Source organism: Myotis nattereri, assembly GCF_964212035.1.
Source record: "Myotis nattereri genome assembly, chromosome: 8".
Taxonomy (NCBI): domain Eukaryota; kingdom Metazoa; phylum Chordata; class Mammalia; order Chiroptera; family Vespertilionidae; genus Myotis; species Myotis nattereri.
This window is the reverse complement of record NC_138083.1, coordinates 68321124-68339188: the sequence shown is the minus strand read 5'-3', so window position 1 is coordinate 68339188 and position 18065 is coordinate 68321124. Positions and strand designations below refer to the sequence as shown.

Sequence of the window (18065 nt, the reverse complement as noted above, 5' to 3'; positions counted from 1 at the left end):
AGTGTCACAGCCACCTACTGTCTATGGCTGGGTTAGTAACGACGACCGTGTTGAATAGTTGCATGGGTGTGACAGAGACTCACTAAGCCTAACATATTTACTGTCGGGCTCCTTACAGAAAAGAGGGCAATTTGTAAGATGAAAACAATTTTGAGTATCACCTTCTCTTCCTGAACCACTCACTGGCTGTACAACTCAGGATCAGCCAAATGACCCAAGCACATACCAGCAAGGGGACTGTAGTTTGGGAGAAGGACTTTAAAGTCTGCTAACGCAGGACCTAAAACGCTACGCAAATGATCAGGAATTTTGCCAGGACTTCTGATGTCATTTCGACCTCTGTACCACCCAAGGGAAGAAAGACGCTACAGTCAACACATTGAAACTGTTTTTCTGAAATACGGTGCAGGAGAACGGAGAGTGGGTTCATGGCCCTACAGGTGTGATATGACAAGTTATATATTCATTTATGTATTTTAGGAAAAAATACAACAAGCAATGTAAACACATGAGTTTATACATTTTATTCAGCTTAGGATGAAGCTACGTGGGAGGTTTCATATTTAAGAATGTAATAAAATAGGTGGTACTAGAACGCGGCAAAAATCATGGCAATGAAAGTTCAGGCAACAGTGATTCTTCCTGGGCCTGCTGCCGAGGTTAAAACACTTTCTCAAAAGCGGGCTCTCCCTGGGAACCAGCAGGCTGGGGGGGGGGGGGGGGGGGGGCGGGTTGTAGGTGATTATGCACCGTGTTCTGTTAACTGGGCTTAAGTGGAATCGTGTCGTGGAATAAGAGGAAGCTTTTACGGACTCTGGTCAGAAACTAAAGGGCAAAAGGGAAGTTTTTTTCTGAAACTATGTCAACACAAGTTACTGTTGTCCTAGAACAAAGGCATCTGATCAGCAGCCATAAGAAATAATATGGTCAATATCTTTGAAGCATTTACTACTCCAGGCACTGTTCTAAGCCTCTGTGTATTTTGATTCATTTAATCCTTATAAGAACCTACGAGGCAGATCCTATTCCTATCACGACGTGACAGATGCGGAGACTAAGGCGTAAGAGCTCAGGGACCCTGACTAATGCCACACAGGTAAGAGTGGCAGAGCTGGAATCTGAGACCAGGGTCCTCCTTCTTAACCCCTCAGCTACAGCAAGTCTCAAAACGCAAGGCAGCTAGCTGTTAAACCCGGTGACTTCGGAGGCGTGGGACAGTCCTTGGGGAAAGAGGAGTACTGCTCACCTTGCATGTTTCTCTGATGTTTAGGCCTTAAATGATGTAAGTGCATGGGTTTGACAGAAACATGTTTCAATTAAAATAAAATTCTTGAGAAAGAAAAGCCGTTACGGGAAGTTGCTGTGGTTAATCTAAGGGGCATTTGAGCTGAACCCGGAAGGATTTCTAACCATCCCTGCCCACTTCTAGGAATGGCCCGCAAGCTGGACTGCTGGGAGTGCTTTTGTCATTTTTTGGTTCTCAACAGCAAGGATCCATCCAGCTTCGTATCTCAGCCCATTAGAACAGTGGTTCTCAACCTGTGGGTCGCGACCACTTTGGGGATCGAACGACCTTTTCACAGGGGTCGCCTAAGACCATCGGGAAACACATATATAATTACATATTGTTTTTGTGATTAATCACTATCTTTAATTATGTTCCATTTGTCACAATGAAATTGGGGGTCACCACAACACGAGGAACTGTATTAAAGGGTCGCGGCATCAGGAAGGTTGAGAACCACTGCCCTAGAATGAAACCCCAAGAGGCTCCCCGTGGTTCTGCGAAGTGGTCAGCGTTGGCCCACCAGGTGTGGAAGCTGTGGCAATCCCGGGGGCCTCCTCCACCCGCTCCCGCCCGGGGCTGACCTGTGCTCTTGTCCAGGAAGTCCATGGACTCCTCGCTTGCGCTGAAGTGGCTGGACATGGCCTTCTTGTCGGGGTCCTGCTCCACGTCGGAGCCCGTGTGCACGGACGAGTTTGTACTCATGGGGGAGCGCGGCATGTCCGACAAGGAGATCCTGCGGCCGGTGCCCCCGCTCAGCATGGGCTTGCTCATCAGGATCTTGGGGGACGCCGTCATGTCAAAGTTGAGCTTGACCTTCTCCTGCTTGTCTATCTTGGCGGCACCAGCGCTCGGGTTGCTGGGGTCGAGCAGCATTTGGTACTGGCTGTTGGGCGTGTAGGGTGTCCTGAACGGAGAGTAATTAAAAACCCCAAACTTCCTGCGAATGTTCTCCACATAAACCTCCATCTCCTGCATTGCACTGTTGAAGATGCTTTTAGTCTTTTTCACAGAAAAAGGAATTTCTTTAGACATGAGGTAGCAATTATTTATTGGAACCCAGGCTCTAGGAGGGCAAAAAAAAAAAAAAAGAGTTTAAGTCGACTTTGGTCATTTCCAAGATTTTTATGTAACTTTTTAAAAACATTTACTTCGTTGTGGTTAAGAACATTTAACAGGAGTTCTACCGTCTTAACCAATGTGTAAGTGTACAACACAGAATTGCTGGCTATAGGCACAAGGTTGTACAGCAAGCAGATCTCTAAAGCGTATTCATAGTGTGTAACTGGAACTTTATGCCCATTGACTAGTAATTCCCCATTTGCCCACCCCTAACCGCCGGCAACCATGATGCCACCGATTCTATGAATCTGACATAGATTCCTCATATAAAAATGGAATCATGCAGTGCTTGTCCTTATATGATTGGCTTATTTCACTTAGCATGTTGTCCTCCAGTTTCAGCCATGCTGTGGCATAATTTTTAAGGCTGAATAGTATTCCACTATGTATACACACATTTCCCTTATTCATTCACCAGTCAATGGAACATTCAGGTCGGTCTCAAAATTGTTTTTTCCTGAACACAAACCCAATTAGCCTAGTACGCTTGCCAAGATTCAGAAAGGCACAGTCCTTTTCTTTTATAAATGACTCGGTTTGAATGGTTAATAAACAATCCACTTAACACACGTAATGTCATCAGGACTGAACGTGAACATGAACTTAACAAAAACATTAAAAGCCTCAACAGACTTAGTCATTTTAATCCATAAAAAATAATAATAATAATAATGTCCCTTTGGCTTTGGGTTGGTAGAGAATAAGAAGGCAGTCACTGCATCCTAGACCACACCTCCCAAGAGAAAATTACTCCCCGAGCTCACTATTTTGCACTCAAACAATGAAAAGTTTTCTCTTTTAAAATTGGGATTCTCTGGAGGAAGGGGGGGGGGGTCGTCAATTGGGGAAAAAGAGACATGTAATACTTAAAACAATAAAAAAAAAATTAAATGAATTTAAAAACCGGGGTTCTCCATGGAGCAAGGAGGGAACGCTGGAAAGCCATAGCCCTAAAAGGAGGTGCATGGCTTTGAACGTGAGATAGTTCGCATGAAAAATAACGAGAAACCAGCCCCTCGCTTAGCCTTCAGGTGTGCGCCCTCCGCTTCCCAGGCGGGTTCCACCTCCCTACCGTCAACACCCCGCACCCCCGCGGGCTCTGCAGAGACTTCATGGGAACATGAGCTGCTTTCCTGGAATCAGTGACCGGAGTGACAGCAGGCAGGAGATGGGCATACAACCCCCCTGCCCTGGGGAAGGCAGAGCTGACACAGAAACATCCAAGCTGTAACCTGGGTCACATTTTGTTCCCCAACCTCAACCGTTTGCAGCTGGGAATCGGGTGGGAGTGAGCTTTCCAAGGAGGCCTCTTGGCTTTCACAGACCATCAACCCAAGCCTGGTATCACGCTGTAGGAAGCCAGGTCAACTGTGGGGAGGAATTAAACTCACGGCCAGTCGGATGCAAATACCATCCCCGAGTGCTGTCAGAAGTGCCCCTGTAAGAGTCAGCCCCACACTACCGAGCCTCCCACGGCTTCAAAGAGAAACAAAATAGGAAATTCTACTATGTTTTACCCAAATTTTAATGGTTGGCATCTCGTTCCTACTTTTAAAAGAAAAAGCAGCCCAGGGGAAATACAGCATGTGCATGGGGCAGAATTCAGGGCACAGGCTGCCTGTTTGCAATGCTTGGCGGTGCTAGATTGCCACACCCACTAAACCTGACCACCCCAACAATAAATATCTGCTCTGAGCGCTGGAAATGACAGCTTCTCGTCTATCCCAGCTCACTGCTGCTTCCATGCTGAGACCTGAGGAACCACCCCTGCAAGTCAGGCAGAATGACCTAGACTCCAAGCATTACCGCTGGTGGGCAAGCGTCTGGACCAGGCGGGACAGACCTGCGGAGCGGTCAGGCTCCCAGGGCTGTCTGCAGACAAGGGACTCCCCGTCCCTGAGCCAGCCTCAGCGCTGCCATCAGTAAAACAGAGGAGGAGCCCCAAGCTGGAGGGGTACTAAGGGGAGCAAACAAAATGCCCCAGTCCCGGTACCACCAGGAGCTGGTCAGCCAGTCGGTCACTGGGACCGAGTTTCCCCCACACTGTCATCTGGTATCAGGGCCTTACCTGTTTCTTCCCAGGTTCTTAAGTGCCTTCAATGAAGTTGCTTGGCAAGTGATTTCTGGAAAATGACTGTTTCTGTTCCTTTAAGCAGGCCCAGGAGATATTTAAAGGAAAATTAGATTTGCTTAACAATACAACAGCCTGTGGGGGCAATGTTGTGAGGCCACAGCTGAGGTCCTTCCTAGCTCTGGGCCTCAGCTTTCTTACCAGTGAAATGGGGATAAAAGCAACTTTTATAGAAAGCACTTAAAGCAGTGCCTGCTACAGAGTTGGCCCTCAGTTAATGCCACCTCTGCAGGAATTTAATAAGATATTTTCTATATTTTTACATAATACTGTGTGTCTGAAAAAAAAATCAAAATATATTTTAATAATTTTTTTACATAGCATTTAAAGTTGTGTGTTTGGTTTTTTTTAAAAAAAGTATATTTTAATTGGTTTTAGAGAGAGAGGAAGGGAGAGGGAGAGAGAAATAAAAACATCGATGAGAGAGAAACATCAACATCGATGGGCTGCCTCCTGCACACCCTGTGCTGGGGAACGAGCCCAAAACCTGGGCATGTGCCCTGACCAGGAATGGAACCAGCAACCTCTTGGTGCATGAGCTGATGCTCAACCGCTGAGCAAAACCAGCCGGGTGAAATGAAAGTATTTTAAAGGACAAAAGGCACGTGATGGGACACTTGAGAACATGCCTCGATTGGCAGAAGAGCCTCCCGGGCTCCAGGATTCATTACCCTGACGGTGACCAGGTAACAGTCTGTAATATTTCTATTCTGCTGTCTTGGCCCATTTCACTGACACCTGTCCAGGCTCACATTTTGGCTCTACATCCTCGAAAGCAAACTCCTCCTAAAAGGGACGGCATGCTACCCGCCTTACAGCCTCCCTGAAGACTCCCCGTCCTGTTCCTGGGTCTGGTAAGAGCCAGCTGTGGACAAAACGGCCCCATTCTGCTTTAAGGGCATCTCAGAGGAGGGAGGGATGCTTATCCTTGAAGGAGTGGCTTCCCCCACCGCTGCCAGGGACTCCCTGCCCAAGGCTGACTCATTCCTACAGGCCAACATATGGCCACTCCACCACTGTGCGTGCCCAATGCATGTTCCTCACCGAAAATGAGCCCAACAGCTCAGCATATTCCCTCTGAGGGGGCAGAGGACACCAAGGGAGCTCCTGAAAATCTAATCAGATTTGTGCTGCTGTCTTTTAAAAAAACAGCCTCCAGAGCCAGCAAAGTTTATGCCCCTAAGCCACCTTCAAGGGGTGTCCATGCAGAGTGGCTCAGCTGACAGCAGATCCCAGGGGTCTGGGAACACTTGGTGCATAGGGGCCTGTATCTTAAGTCTACCCATATTACGTCATACTGGAGAACAAGAATAATCCCAAACCATCAAGATGGTTAACGCGTGGATGTTCTAATGAAGAGGCAGGAAGGTCTGCAGCCTGCCACCAATGCCTTTCGCTCTTCAAATAAAAGCCAGACTCCTGACAATAGCCCATGTGATCCAGGGCCTGCCCAACCTCTGAACCCCACGTCTTAGCATCCTCTCCTCCCTCATCCTGTTCCAACCACACTGTGCTCCTGGCTCCCCCGCCCCCTCCCCCCAGCACAATGGGCCTTGGCCTTTCTGCACCCGTGTCTCTGCTCTCTCTGGCCCCCTCTACCCAGCTCTTCCCTGGGCCACACCGCCTCCTGCTGACCTGAGAGCATCGTACCTGTTTGTTTACTTGTGTATTATCAGTCTCGCCCGCTAGGATGCCACCCTCTTGATGGGCAGACACAGTGTTATCTGCCTACCCAATCCTAAAGCCCCAGCATCCAGCACATAGCCTGGCCCATAGCAGGCTATGGCCCACCAAATACATTTTTCTTTGAGTGAACAAATAAATGAATGTTTAAGAGTGTTCCAACAGAAACAGTCAAAATCAAATAAAGGGTAATACCTCCTATCAAACCCACGATCATCTCGGCTAACTTCCATTTCGCCTCCTGACACTGGACGGCCTGGGTTCCTAGTGAATGATTTTGTAGATTACTTTGGAATTCACTCTTTTCTTTGACTTGCAAGATGATAAGCAAAATTTAACAGAGAGGGGTGCTGCAGATTCCGGTGTTGTATGAAATCATAAACCACACGGTCTGTACATTCTGTGGCTGTGTGTAACATTCAGCATGATGTCTTTTACATATTCTCCCGACACACTCACACACTTTTGTCAAGCGGCTCGGTGGGGCTTCCAAAGGGCTTTTGCCTTATTTAATCATAACTTAACTCTAAAGTAGAGCTAAGATATTAACTGCTGCTCATCTCCGTCCACCTGTGGTTCTCAGGCAGGCAGGGGGCTGTGCTCTAAAGGGAACTGCTAATCACTGGAATAACTCCCTTCGCAGTGGGCGAGGGGAAGGCAGAAAGGCTGGGAGGGAGGGCTCACACCTGCCCAAACAGTCACCCCTTATCATTTCTCATTTAGCTTCAAAGAAAATGGGGGGGAAAGGAAGGGGGGGCGCTACCCAGCACAATGATAGGAGATCCATTTACTGGTAACCTGGGGAAATGCTTCTGATCACGGAGAGCATTATTTTGAAAACCAATTTGCACAATGGTTTGATTTACTCCAGGAAAAAAAAAAGAAAAAGAACAGCAGCATTTGAAATAACCATGGGACCTTATTCTGGTGCTGGTTTCATCAAGAAAAGCACGAAAGCAAGATTCTCTTCTCATGTGCCTGAAAAAGCTGAAGCCCATGCATTATGCCCAGGGCCGACACAGCACAGAACAGGACTTTTAAACTACAAGATCACCGGTGGGTATCATGACAATCAACAAAACGATAGCCATCCCGTCCGCTCCTCCTCGTACCCACTGACCGTGTCAAAGGTTCAGTGCGAGCTACACGTTTGCAGCCCGTTTTTAACTCCCACCTGTCATGTTGTCCAAAGAACCGGGCATCCACCTGCCCATCTTTATCCCTCAGAGCTTTGGCCGGCCAGAATGGGAACCCCTTCAGTTTTGCCCAGACCAAAGGATGTGGATTGCTCTAGGAAAAGAAAAACAAAATCCAGAGTGTGAATGTATCGGACAGCAAGAGACATACATAAAGCATGGTGTGTGGGGATAAAGCGAAGCAGAGGGAACAGAGGCCACAAACTGAAAGAGAACTGTTTCAGACAGTCTCCCAGGTGGTGCTCCCTGCGCGGTGTGTGGCCGGTAGGCCTGGGCGAAGATGGGAACGGGGGTAAATGCTGAAACCAAGAACGAAGCACTGGCAAAACTGGGCTTGAAAACTGGCTGTGCCATGACTACCTGGGTGGCCCTGAGCAAGATCCCACCTTTCTGTGCAACTCAGAGACTGCAGCACTTACAGCCTCTGTTAAGGTGGAGGATTAAACGTGGGTTGTACCTAGCATGTAATGAGGGACCGTATTAGCCTCTTTTCTTCTTTATGGAGGGCCACTCAAACCCTTAACGATTCAGGTGTTAATCTCCAAGGGCAGGGAGAGACATAAACTGTTTTCACTGTTCACTTTACTTGCCCAATCTTGCCCCACCCCCCGCATGCTCCACCGCCGCCAGCCCACTCCAAAACTGCATTTCTCTACGTAGAAGACAAGTTTGGTAAATGCAGAACCACAGGGAAACAAGGGTGATCTTTCTCCCCTGACCCCCCACCCACCACCACCACATTTGGGTGACCATGGACTTAATCCTCTTAAAATAGATTTGGAATGACACACTCATTTAACACTTGTGTCACTATCTCATCGCTTGGCAAATCCCCGCTCTCTGGACGAGCAGCCGAAGAGGTCTCTCCTACCTGCGTTGCTTTCACTCTGCTATCACTTTTTCAGTAAAAACATTACTTAAAAACTTCACCCCAAGTTTGGACGAGTAAGCCACCTAGCGAAAGCTGTCTCGGGTAGTCATCCAGGCACAGCGATCAGAAGACGAAGGGAAGGAACTCCAACTTACACAAGGCTCACAAAACCAGTTATCGCGTTTTTGGCAAGCAGCTAAGTAACACTCTGGACATACTTCGATTTCATTCATCTGTAAAGCAGAAATAAGTTAGAATGTGGCATCCCAGCGGCCTAGGCTTCTAGGCCCTCGAGAAATGCAAGACGATGTTGGAAAATAGCATTAGTTAAACAAAGTCACACAATAGGGACTATCTCTCACCAACCCCAACACTTCTACCCAGCCCAAGCCACCGTCATCTCTCCTGGAACACCTAACAGCTCCCACTATGGCTCACTCCCCACGTAGTCAGCAGCCAAAGCCACCCTCTACAAACATAAATTTGACCTTATACCAGTGGTTCTTTACCAGGGAGGTTCAACACCTCCAGGAATTTGGGGGGCAAGGGGAGGGAGGAAGGCGTGGTTTGCAAGGGGATCTAAGAGGTACAGGACAGTCCCCACAACAAGGAAACCTTCAGCCTCAAATGTCAGTAGTGCCAACACTGAGAAACTAACAATGAAATCTAAACACCTGATCAGTTCCTTCAAGACCAGGTGTGGTCTGGCCTCGGCCCACCTGCCTCCACTTGCCATGCTCAGCGTCTATGCATCTCTACTCACACCATCCAGACGATTAGTTAATTCCGTGTTGCCCTATTGTACTGACAATCTAAAAATACTATTACTTCCTATCCCTCTTTTTCTTTTAAATTTTATGTTTTCCATAGAGTAGAAAACAAGAAGGGAGGGAGGGTGGGAGGGAGAGAGAGAGCGAGAGACTGAAGTGAGAGAGACACATGAATTACATCAATCGGTTGCTTCCCATAACGCCCTGAGCCCCGACGATGGCTGGGGAATCAAACCTGCAACCCAGGTGCGTGGCCTTGACCAGAAATTGAACCCCTGACCGTTCGGTTTGCAGGCCAGTGCTCCAAACACTGAGCAACACTGGCCAGGGCTCCTTCTCCCTCTGAAGAAGTGCGTTCCCCTAAAATATCATCACGTCTTAGAACCAAGGGCCCTGGAAGCTCGCGTAATGGATCTGAATTCAGACTCCACTATTTCAGAGGAAAAAATGAGGGCTCAAGAATTCAAGTAACATGGCCAAGGTCTCACTGCAGCGAAGCGGCAGGGCCAGGAGTTGAACCCAGGCAGTCGGGCTCCGAAACCCATGCACTTCACCATCGCCCTGTTAGTTGCTACATCTTCTTATCACCATGAGGCTTACTTTTATCTCTATCCTGCAAGGTGCCAAATACATGGCAGCTGCGCAGGTAGGAGTTAATTATTAATCTCTTAATTATAATTTGTGATTATAACTGAAAAATGAACGCCAGAGTATAAAACCTTTCTACCCAGTCTACTTCTATTCTAATGGTACTGGGTGGAACAAAGTGGTACACCATGTCCAGGACAGCCCTGGCCTTGGAGCCCACAAAGCAACAGTGTACTGCCAACAGTTAGATTAAAAAATGCCAGACAGAGCCCTGGCGGGGTGGCTTAGTTGGTTGGAGCATCATCCCATACACCAAAAAGTTTCATGTTCGATTCCCAGTCAGGGCATATACCTAGGCTGCTGGTTCGAATCCCAGTCAGGGCATGTACAGGGTGCAACCAATCAATGTTTCTCTCTCTCTCCCTTTCCCTTCCTTTCTCTCTAAAATCAATGGAAAATATCCTCAGGTGAAGATTTTTTTTTTTTTTTAAATTTGCCTAAAAATGTCAGACAAGCCCTAGCTGATTTGGTCCAGTGGATACAGCGTCGGCCTAAGGACTGAAGGGTCCAGGGTTCGATTCCAGTCAAGGGCACATGCCAGGGGTTGCAGGCTCCATTCCTAGTAGGGGGTGTGCAGGAGGCAGCCAATCAATGACTCTCTCTATTCATTGATGTTTCTATATCTCTCTCCCTCTTTCTTCCTCTCTGAAATCAATAAAAGATATTTTTTTTTTAATAAAAGAGTATCCGGGTTCAATAAATTCCACCTGGGGGCACACCACCAATTAAAGGCCTTTACTCCCCTTACCCAAGGAAACAACCGAAAAACTCACCCACACAAATCTCCTAATCACCAATTAACAGTATCAAAAACAGTCCATGATCACTTCTCATCAGAGAAATGCAAACCAAAGGCACAGTGAGGTGCCACTGTTCTTACTGATCGCACTGAAGGCAAGCTTATGTAAGTGTATTTTTCCTCATTGGAACTTCCAGTATTAGAAAAAGCACAGAGAAACGACCACGCTCATCCATTCCAGGTTGTTGTATAAGTTGCTACAGCTTTTCCAAAAGACAATCCAGAAATATCACCCTAAGTTACTGCCTTGGACCTGGTAGGTACATTTCCAACAATTATACTAAGGAAATCATCAGAACAGCCATGAAAAAAACCTGTTCTCCCTGTGTGTTTAATCACCTGGGAAAACATTCAAACTACGTGAAAAACGTAGATTATAAAGCTCTTTCCATGTGAACATGGAGACATGAACATATCCTGCAGTATCCAGATTTTTTCCGAATGAATGAATGAATGGATGCACACAGACAGGGTGGAGGCCATTGCATCGCAGTTTTTCACGCTTACGATGGGGATCTAATAAAGAAACCGTTTCTGCCACAAGCCTGTCCCACAACCTCAGGGCGCACAGCCAGGAGACTGGTCATCCACACCATCGAGCCTATTGGTATTTGCGAAAGGAACCGACTCTCCAGGACACCGGGGCTGCTCTGTGAGAAAGAGTCAGCACCCTTCCCCCAAATAATGTCAAACATCTTCTGCAGGAAGATTGAAAAGGACCTGACTCAGTGCCACAGGCTGTGGGTGAAGAAATTATGAACCATCTCCTTTAGATCATGGCTAAGGTGCGGGTGCTCTACAACATATGGGGGTCCCCTCCTAGTTGCTTTTACTTTTCTTTAAAGAGAGAGGGAGCCGTCTGTGCCTAAACAAATTCTAAAGCCGCTCTGGCTACCCACTGGGAGATCCTGCACATGCAAACTTCAGCCACCCTATCCTCACTCTGGACACGTTTAAAACACGACAGTGGGAAACACATACCTCATGCTCACAGATTTTGATGACTATTTTCGCTATTTGCGTCAATTTGTGATTTCCTAAGGGAATAAGAAAATTGGATTAATTCAAAGGGAAACATGTTTATGCCCAGTCCTGGGATTTTATTCCCACTAACAACCTTTTAACTTGCTTTCCCCCACGATGAGACTTTTAAAGGCTAAAACCAGGAGGTCTGGCTTCTAATACCCGTCAAATTGTGTGTAGTCTCCCATGACTGTCAGCCAGTCTTTGTGCCTTGATGTCAGCTTTTCTGAAATTGAGCAATTTGTGGCGTTTCCCTACAAGTCATGGATTCATATCTAAAGATGCTTTTACAGTCCGGCCGGCGTGGCTCAGTGGTTGAGTATTGACCTATGAACCAGGAGGACACGGTTCAATTCCCGATCAGGGCATGTGCCTGGGTTGTGGGCTCAATCCCCAGTGTGGGGCATGTAGGAGGCAGCCAATCAATGATTCTCTCTCATCACTGATGTTTCTATCTCTCTCTCCCTCTCCCTTCCTCTCTGAAATCAATAAAAAATATTTTTAAAAAGTAAAGATGCTTTTTTACATTTTAAAGGCTTAAGTTAGTGGAAAGGAGTCCTCCTCTACCCACTGTCCCAGACTCCATCCAAGAAGAGTACAGGGGGGAAAAGACACTGAATTACGTAGCTCTGGTGTACCCAGTGCCTGAAAATACATTTTGTTGTTAACCCCTCAAGAAGCCATAATATAGGGAGCAGGTAGGAATATTCCCATATTCCCATTTCATTACTGAGCTAGCCAAGGCTCAGGAGTCATCACTAGCCCACTTAGCTAGTGAGTTAAAGATCTGGCCCCAGGATTCTAAATCCCTTACCTTTGTACTAAACCAGAGGACAAGATGGTTAGAAATCCATGTTTTCTTCAAATGTTACCCTATTTTCAGAAATTGTATGTTTGCTGACAAAAAGATTTCACACACACATAAGCACCTAGATTTCTGGCAGCCTTGAAAACTCAGGGGATCTGATAACTGTGTCCAACAACCATGGAGTATCCAGTGGCAGCCCCGCCAGACCAGGTAGGAACCCCACCAGGAGGTAGGCAATCCTATAGTATCCTGCTCTCCCCACAGTCAGTGCCTAACCCTGGCTGTGCCGATGTGTTTCGCTCACCAGTCCTCATTCACTTGTTTATAGGTTTGAGTTTATAATCTTTATCTAAATTCTCAATGCCCAGTGACTCTCTTCCCTCCCTACACCCCAACCTGCTACTGAGCAAAACATGTGCTGTAAGTAAACATCTACCATTCATGCGTCTTTTCTTAAACATTACCTAAAAGTCTATGCTAGACCCAAGGGTATGCAGGGAACAAGACATGGTGCTTGCCCTTAAAGAGCTTACATCCTGGTAAGCAACTCAAACAAATAAAAACAGTACCATTCAGAAAGGGTAAGAAATGCTGCCGCAGGAAGGGCAGGTTCTGTGGCAGCCCTTAACAATAACATATGATATGGTCTAGTTCACCAGGGAAAGCTCTTCAGAGAACTGAGAAACTGAGACACGAGAATAAGAAAAAGCCAACAGGAAAAAGAGGTAAAGCCTGTTCCAGCAGGGAATAAGACCTGGGGGCGAGAGAAACAGGATCGGGCAGGACCCTGAAAGATCTGCTGGCCAGAGGTAAACAGATAGGATTGTGGGAGAGAAGTTGAGGCATAAGATGCCAAGAGGAGATTTCTCTGTCGAGAAGGCTCGATCCCCTAAATCTACACAACACAACTGACAAAACAACTGACAAAACTTTATTCAGAATATAAAGCTCTCCTACAACTCAATAATAAAACACAAAAATCCAATTTTTTAAAGGAGCAAAAGATTTTAAAAGGTAGTTTACCAAAAAATATACAAATGACTTATAAGCACACACAAAAAAAACCTCAATACCATGAGTCCTTACAGGAAGACAAATTAAAACCACTATGACATAATATTTCATACCTTCAAGAATGGCTAAAATTAAAAAGACTAACAATACCAAGTGTTGACAAGAATATGAAGCAACTAAGGCTCATATCCACTGTTAGAAGGAGTGCAAAATGACACACCACTTTGCAAAAACAGTTTGGCAAAAAACACTTATAAACTCAAGTACAAGCCTATTCCGTGACCTAGCAATACCGCTTCTAGGTTTTTACCCAAGAGAAATGAAAACATATGTCCACACAAAGACGTGTACAAGAATGCTCACAGCAACTTCGTTCCTAACAACCAAAAGCTGAAAATAACACAAATTACCCATCAACAACAAGGTGAATGAATAAATTCTATTTTGATAAAACAAACACACACAGCAATAAAAAGAAATGAACCACTGACACACACAACATGGATGAATCCCAAAAATCTTATGCTGCATTCAAGTAGCCAGACACCAAAGAGTGCAATGCAATCTCTATGACTCCATTTACATGAAATTCTACAATATGCAAAACTAATCTACAGTGACAGAGAGCAGAACAGTAGGCCGGATTTACTGGAAAGGGCAAAGAGGGAATATAATAGGATGATGAAAAAATTCTACATCTTATTTGGGGTTGTGGTTACACATATGTCAAATCCATAGAATATACATGTAAAATCTGTACCTTTTACCTTGTGTAATTATTCCTCCATTAGAAAGAAGTTTTTAAAAAAGACAGGCAGCAGCATCACACAGCCAGTTTGGATGTCAACTCATACTTCAAATACAGTCACCGGCCCCCTATTCACAAATATTAGCAATCCCTACACAAGTATTTGAAGGTATTGGCCCTGATGCATGAGAAAAGAGCCTGATTTTTTATGAAGAGTGGAAGAAGGGGCAACACACACAGCATACTCTTTTACAGGCATCATCTACGCACTCACCCCCATTATAAATGATGCAGTTGTGCAAAATCCACTTGGCATCAGCCAGGAAGGCCTCTGTGCAGCCATACATTTTCTTCTTAGCATTCTGCAGAGACAAGCCAGAGCATAATCACCACTGAGTCTACACAAGCCACAGCCAGTAGCACCTGCACCCCCACATAATTTTCTTAGCAGTCATTTGCCAAATTAATTAATGCTTTTACTCATTTCCCAAGATGCTATTGTAGTGGAGATCTATAACTCCATAAAAACGCATCCACTGAATTTATCACACTAAGCTGAATTTTCTCATTTTACAGCAGCTTATTCCAATGGAACAGGACATAACATATACTTATATATTTGTTATTATTTGTAATAGTCTCCCATAAGCCTCATGATTGAGAACTCGATGAAGCAGTCATTATCATCCCCATTTTACAGACAGGTGGGCCAAGGTATGGGAATGTTAAGGAACGTATGCAGAGTTCCAAAACTATTAATTTATGAAGCTAGAATTCCAATCCTGCCTTTTTTGAATGCCTGCTTTTTGGAATACCATGAGGATGTGTGCAATTTTCCAAAAGCAGGTTGGATTAACTGTTTAGGGATCATCAGTGCACATATGCTTTCCCCTCATCCATGCTTTCTTGACCCAGATTTTGGTGTCAACAATTTCAAAATCAACACAGGATGTTGTGCACAATCTAACGGTTTACAAGTGTCCTTTTCAGCATGGAGATTTAGCATGAATTTTAAAAACACCTCCAGGCATTAAAGAAACACCCTTATCAGTAAAAGAAGTCAAGTTCTATGAAGCCATAAATGCACTGCTAATGTGAACGTTTCCCAGACACTTAATTTTCTCTTCTGCCCTCCTGCTGCTCTCATTAGCACCTCCGAGAGGAAGAGAAGAGGTAAGGCTCAAATCCATCAAATCACTAATTCTTAGAAGCTATGACTTTTTCAGGTGAAGAATCGCAAGCAGAAGTAATATTTGGAGCTTATCCGTGGACTGCAACACTCCATTGCAATCCCTGCAAAAATGTTACAGAAGAAGTTAGGGAATAAAAGTTCTTCCATCCCAATAAAAATTCACAGAGGACACGTAGAAAAACCATGTTGAGATGGGGCACGAAAAATGAGGGCGAATCCTCAGTCATTTCGACAACTGTGGGCTACACAACGGTGAGGTTCTTTGATGGAGGCCAACCTTTTCCAATGTACAAAGGTCCATGGGGTGGAAGATGTATTCTGCGTAGTCGGGATGCTGTTCCAACGGAACAGGCTTCTGGAATGCGTCTGTCTATAAGGGAAAAGACGTGCACACACAGACACAAACCATCATTGCTGGGGAAGACCACGCATTAAGGCCAGCAAAGCACTTTAAACTGGAAACAACTTTTCAGACAACAGGCTTTAAAGTTTTCACAAAGAATGACCCTGAGGAGCACTCCAAATCGGTTCCCCTTCTAATTCCGCCTTTTGATCAATAATCATGGACCCAGCTGTGTTCTGGTTTTATTTGCTCCCTTTTCAAGATATATGCAAATAACAGGTCCTGTTCTTCTTGTACAGGGTGGGGCAAATGTCGGTCCGCAGTTGTTCCCACGGAAAATAACAATAAACAGTGATACGAGAATGAGGTCTGTGTTTCACGGTGCAGCTGTAAACCTACTTTTGCCCCACCCTGTATTAAGATTGACAAGAACAACTATCAGTTCCTTTAGACCTGAACTTTGAACGAAGTTTATGTATACACTGCAAATACCCGTAATCAAAACTTACTGAGGACGAAAAATGACACTCCAAATAAAGTTCCCAAAGTGCCGGCAGATATTCTGCATGTGGGAAAAAAATTTGAACAGCAAGGTTTTGCTTCCCCTTTAAAAAGCCCAGTTACCTTCAACACAGGAACTATGTACGTTTCTCATTTTGATCCATTGTCTTAAGCCTTACGTGAATCGGCTAAAAAAAATAATCCTGATTTGTTGATGGGAGGTATTTAGTTATCAATAATAATAAAAAAAAAATTTAAAAGATTTAGTTATAAATACCAAAATATACTCAAGCAAGGGATCTGAGTGGATTACCATTTGCAGTCAGCTGAGCCCTTTTATGCAGAATGAATGAGTGACTATTTTAAGTTTAAAAGATGCTACCTACCACAGCCCTAGCCAGTTTGGCTCAGTTGGTAGAGCGTCAGCCTGCGGGCTAAGGGTCCTAGGTTCGAGTCCGGTCAAGGGCACATGCCCGGGTTGCAGGCTCGACCCCCAGTAGGGGGCGTGCAGGAGGCAGCAAATCAATGATTCTCTCTCATCATTGATGTTTCTATCTCTCTCCCTTCCTCTCTGAAATCAATAAAAATATTTTTTAAAAGATGCTGCCACAAAAATCAGCAACTTTCTGAACTGATTGATTTTATATCAAACAATTTATGTGAGAAATTAACACCCTATCCAATTTTTCTTTGTGGTTTATCATTCTACAGTGTTGACAAGTCTACATAATTATTCTTCTTGTAAACAGTCCTCAGCAGATATAATTACTCCAGCCTATGAAAAACAGGAAGTAATTCCTTGTCACTAAAAATAGAAAACTCCATAGTTTTTAAAACATCTGTCTTTTTAACCAAACTGAGGCTATTCGCTTTTGCTTCCACTGATGAACATTTTAATAAAGAGAAAAATAGATTACAATTTAGCAATACTTAATTGGCACACTCTCAATCTTTTCCATCATAATATCAAATTTCACTATGTCGCCTAACCGGTTTGGCTCAGTGGATAGAGCATCGGCCTGCGGACTGACGGGTCCCAGGTTCGATTCCGGTCAAGGGCATGTACCTTGGTTGCGGACACATCCCCAGGAGGGGTTGTGCAGGAGGCAGCTGATCAATGTTTCTCTCTCATCAATATTTCTAACTCTCTCTCTCCCTTCCTCTCTGTAAAAAATCAATAACATATAGTTTAAAAAAAATTTTTTTTTCACTATGTGAAAACTCAAAGCTAAAGCGTACTTTTTTAAAAGAAATTAAACCACAGTGGTTACTAAATATTCTACATTTCTATAGATTCATTGGACTTAGAAAGCAAACTCCAAAGAGTCACAAAGGTTCACTACTGGTGCAAATGAGAAAAAGAGAACTCCATCCTCAAGTTTCTGTAGGAAAAAATTTCATAATATGTTGATTATAATGGCATAATATATGGATTATTTTTAGAAGAAAGGTATTTTACTGCCATCTTCCTGAAAACTGTCACAAGAAATCTAAAACCTCCTTGGCTATGATCAGACTGGCACTCAGGAGGGAAACCAGGTGAAGTGCGCAATTTGCCATCCGACTGTGGCAGCCCTGCTTCCACATAGATTTTCTTCGCCCTGGCCGGGTTGCTCAGTTGGTTAGAGCGCCATCCCAATACGCCAAGGTTGCAAGTTCGATTCCCAGTCAGGACCAATCAATTAATACGTCAATAAGTGGAAAAACAAATTGATATCTCTCTATCTCTCTGTCTCTCTCAAGTCAATAAATAAAATTTTCCTTAAGGGGAAGGGTCCATACATCAAATTCTATTTAAACATTGAAGGAACTAATCAAATTCTCACCCTGTATGGGAAGCCGCACTGGTTGAATTTTACTTGAAGGTTTCATCATCAGACCTTGATTATAAATCAACTGGGTTGTACTCAGGTCTCTCATTGCAATGGAAG

General features: G+C 44.8%; 1 protein-coding gene across 3 annotated transcripts in view; it reads right to left on the bottom strand.

Annotated features, from left to right (window-relative positions):
* ZMYND8 (zinc finger MYND-type containing 8) overlaps positions 1-18065 on the bottom strand; it is a 108976-nt gene that overhangs the window by 42067 nt on the left and 48844 nt on the right. For all 3 annotated transcript variants that reach the window (XM_081096941.1, XM_081096939.1, XM_081096940.1), the window contains 6 exons: positions 15568-15660; positions 14373-14460; positions 11487-11542; positions 8444-8521; positions 7396-7511; positions 1870-2351 (listed from right to left, as the gene is read on the bottom strand). In XM_081096941.1, coding sequence (XP_080953067.1) covers positions 1870-2351; positions 7396-7511; positions 8444-8521; positions 11487-11542; positions 14373-14460; positions 15568-15660 — 913 coding nt within the window. The remainder of the gene's footprint in view (positions 1-1869; positions 2352-7395; positions 7512-8443; positions 8522-11486; positions 11543-14372; positions 14461-15567; positions 15661-18065) is intronic.